Genomic DNA, 2,185 nt, shown 5'->3' with positions numbered 1-2,185 from the left:
GGAGAGCCCCGCGAACGAAAAAAAAAAAAAAAAAAAAAAAAAAAAAAAAAGAAAGAATCCTAACAGTATCTCACATTTACAGGGCCAAGGATTTTTTTCAAAGCTTTGCAGATACCTGCTACAATTATTTAAGGTATAACCATTATCACTGTTAAGTCAAACATCCAGCCCTGGATGGACCCACCCAGGTTCACATCCTGGCTCTGACATTTACCAGTTCTAACAAACTATATATGTTTGCCTGGCCTCAGTTTCTCAATTTAAAAAATGGAGATCATCGACCATACTTTGCAGGGTGGTTGTAAAAACTTAGAGAGAGGGCTCCCCTGGTGGCGCAGTGGTTGAGAGTCTGCCTGCCAATGCAGGGGATGCAGGTTCGTGCCCCGGTCCGGGAAGATCCCACATGCCACGGAGCGGCTGGGCCCGTGAGCCATGGCCGCTGAGCCTGCGGGTCCGGAGCCTGTGCTCCGCAACGGGAGAGGCCACAACAGTGAGAGGCCTGCGTACTGCAAAAAAAAAAAAAAAAAAAAGCTATGGAATCTTCCTGAGTGAATATATTTTACACTGGGGTACATGTTTTGAATCAACTTAGCTAAAACTAAAACAGAAGCAAGAAAACAAACTCACTTGTCAAACTCATCAAAGAGATCACAACTCTGCAGTTTTGAAAGAGCAAGTCGAAAGTATTCAGCTAGAAAACAAATAGAGTATTAGGAATAAAAGCAATCATGACTTCTTAGGTACACAGTAAACCAGCTTATCCACTGCCCTCCCCAAAACCCACTTCAAACTGGCATGGCCACCTGTGATTTATTCTGTGGTGAAAATTCATGTTACAACTGCAGTTAGCCAGCACTACTTAACAAGCGCACTCAGGATGGTAAATGCTCTAAGGACATTCTCCAAAAACCCCAGAAAAATAAGATACTTAATCTAAAAACAATCATAACCAAAAATTAATCATATCAGATGATTCTGAAACTGACATTGGTATAGAAATCAATATTCTGCAACTTTAAACCTATTAGATTATCAAACTCTCTGCAATATATATTAAACACACACACACACACACACACACACACACACACACATACACACACACACACACCCAGGATCAGCTGAATAAGAAAAGTCTAACTCAGGAAACTATAGGCTTGTCACCTCCTAGGCTTTCAGGGTCTCTCAAAATCTAGAATATAAAATTGTGCAAGGCAAAGCAGTTGTCAACAAGCAGAGGGAAAATCGTTTCATCACTAGTAAATGGAGTAATTCTCTCTAATTTCAGCAAAAATAAAATATCCTCTGATTAAATTAAAAGATTGACCAAGGACCTAGAATGTGCTGATGACATAAAATAAAACTCATAGGTAAAGAGGTGAAATGGGAAATAGGGAGGAAGTTAACCCATAGGGTTGTCTTGCTAATTCTGAATTAGAATAAAGTAAGGCATTGGAACTCATGAATAATACGGTGGCAAAACAAAAGTGAAAAGCAGTTTCTCAAAAATAAAAAAATCTACCTTTTTTCATTCTTTTATTCCACACTGACTCAAAATGAATGGGGATTTACGTATTAAAATTTAATTCCTTTCACCCAATCCCCAAATCATATCCTTAGGAATCATTATGAAACAAAGATTAAAAGGCCTTAAAATTATATAAACGTGATTCACATCAAACACCACTCATATTAATAGGGCAGGGTAAGAATAATATTACTGACCTGATGTTCTTATCCCATAGGGCAAGTCAAACTTATCGCTACCATAGAAGGAAGCAGTATTTTTAAAATCAGCTGCACACAGAAAAGGGTGAAACTGATGAAACCTGGAAGAAAAGGATAAAGAATGATTTTCCCAAATGTGTATAATATTTGCATGTTTTTAAAATCACAACTGTAAATAACTGTAGTATATCATTCCTATTGTTGTATTAAGTATACATGAATGTATAATTATTTTTAAGATTCTTTAAAACTCATCTTAAAGGGCTTCCCTGCTGGCGTAGTGGTTGAGAGTCCGCCTGCCGATGCAGGGGACATGGGTTCCTGCCCCGGTCCGGGGGGATCCCACATGCTGCGGAGCGTCTGGGCCCCTGAGCCATGGCCGCTGAGCCTGCGCGTCCGGAGCCTGTGCTCCGCAACGGGAGAGGCCACAACAGTGAGAGGCCCGCGTACCGCAAAA

General features: G+C 40.2%; 1 protein-coding gene across 5 annotated transcripts in view; it reads right to left on the bottom strand.

The window, feature by feature from the left end:
- ST3GAL6 (ST3 beta-galactoside alpha-2,3-sialyltransferase 6) overlaps positions 1-2,185 on the bottom strand; it is a 76,119-nt gene that overhangs the window by 22,941 nt on the left and 50,993 nt on the right. For 3 of the 5 annotated variants that reach the window (XM_007468393.1, XM_007468394.1, XM_007468395.1), the window contains 2 exons: positions 1,726-1,829; positions 628-691 (listed from right to left, as the gene is read on the bottom strand). In XM_007468393.1, coding sequence (XP_007468455.1) covers positions 628-691; positions 1,726-1,829 — 168 coding nt within the window. Of the gene's footprint in view, positions 1-627; positions 692-1,725; positions 1,830-2,185 lie in introns of those variants that run through there. The other 2 variants (XM_007468396.1, XM_007468397.1) reach the window with 2 other exon arrangements.

This window comes from Lipotes vexillifer, unplaced genomic scaffold (genome assembly GCF_000442215.2).
Source record: "Lipotes vexillifer unplaced genomic scaffold, Lipotes_vexillifer_v1.1 scaffold482, whole genome shotgun sequence".
In the NCBI taxonomy this organism is placed as follows: domain Eukaryota; kingdom Metazoa; phylum Chordata; class Mammalia; order Artiodactyla; family Lipotidae; genus Lipotes; species Lipotes vexillifer.
Note: the sequence above shows the minus strand (reverse complement) of the source record. Positions and strands in the feature narration are given on the sequence as shown.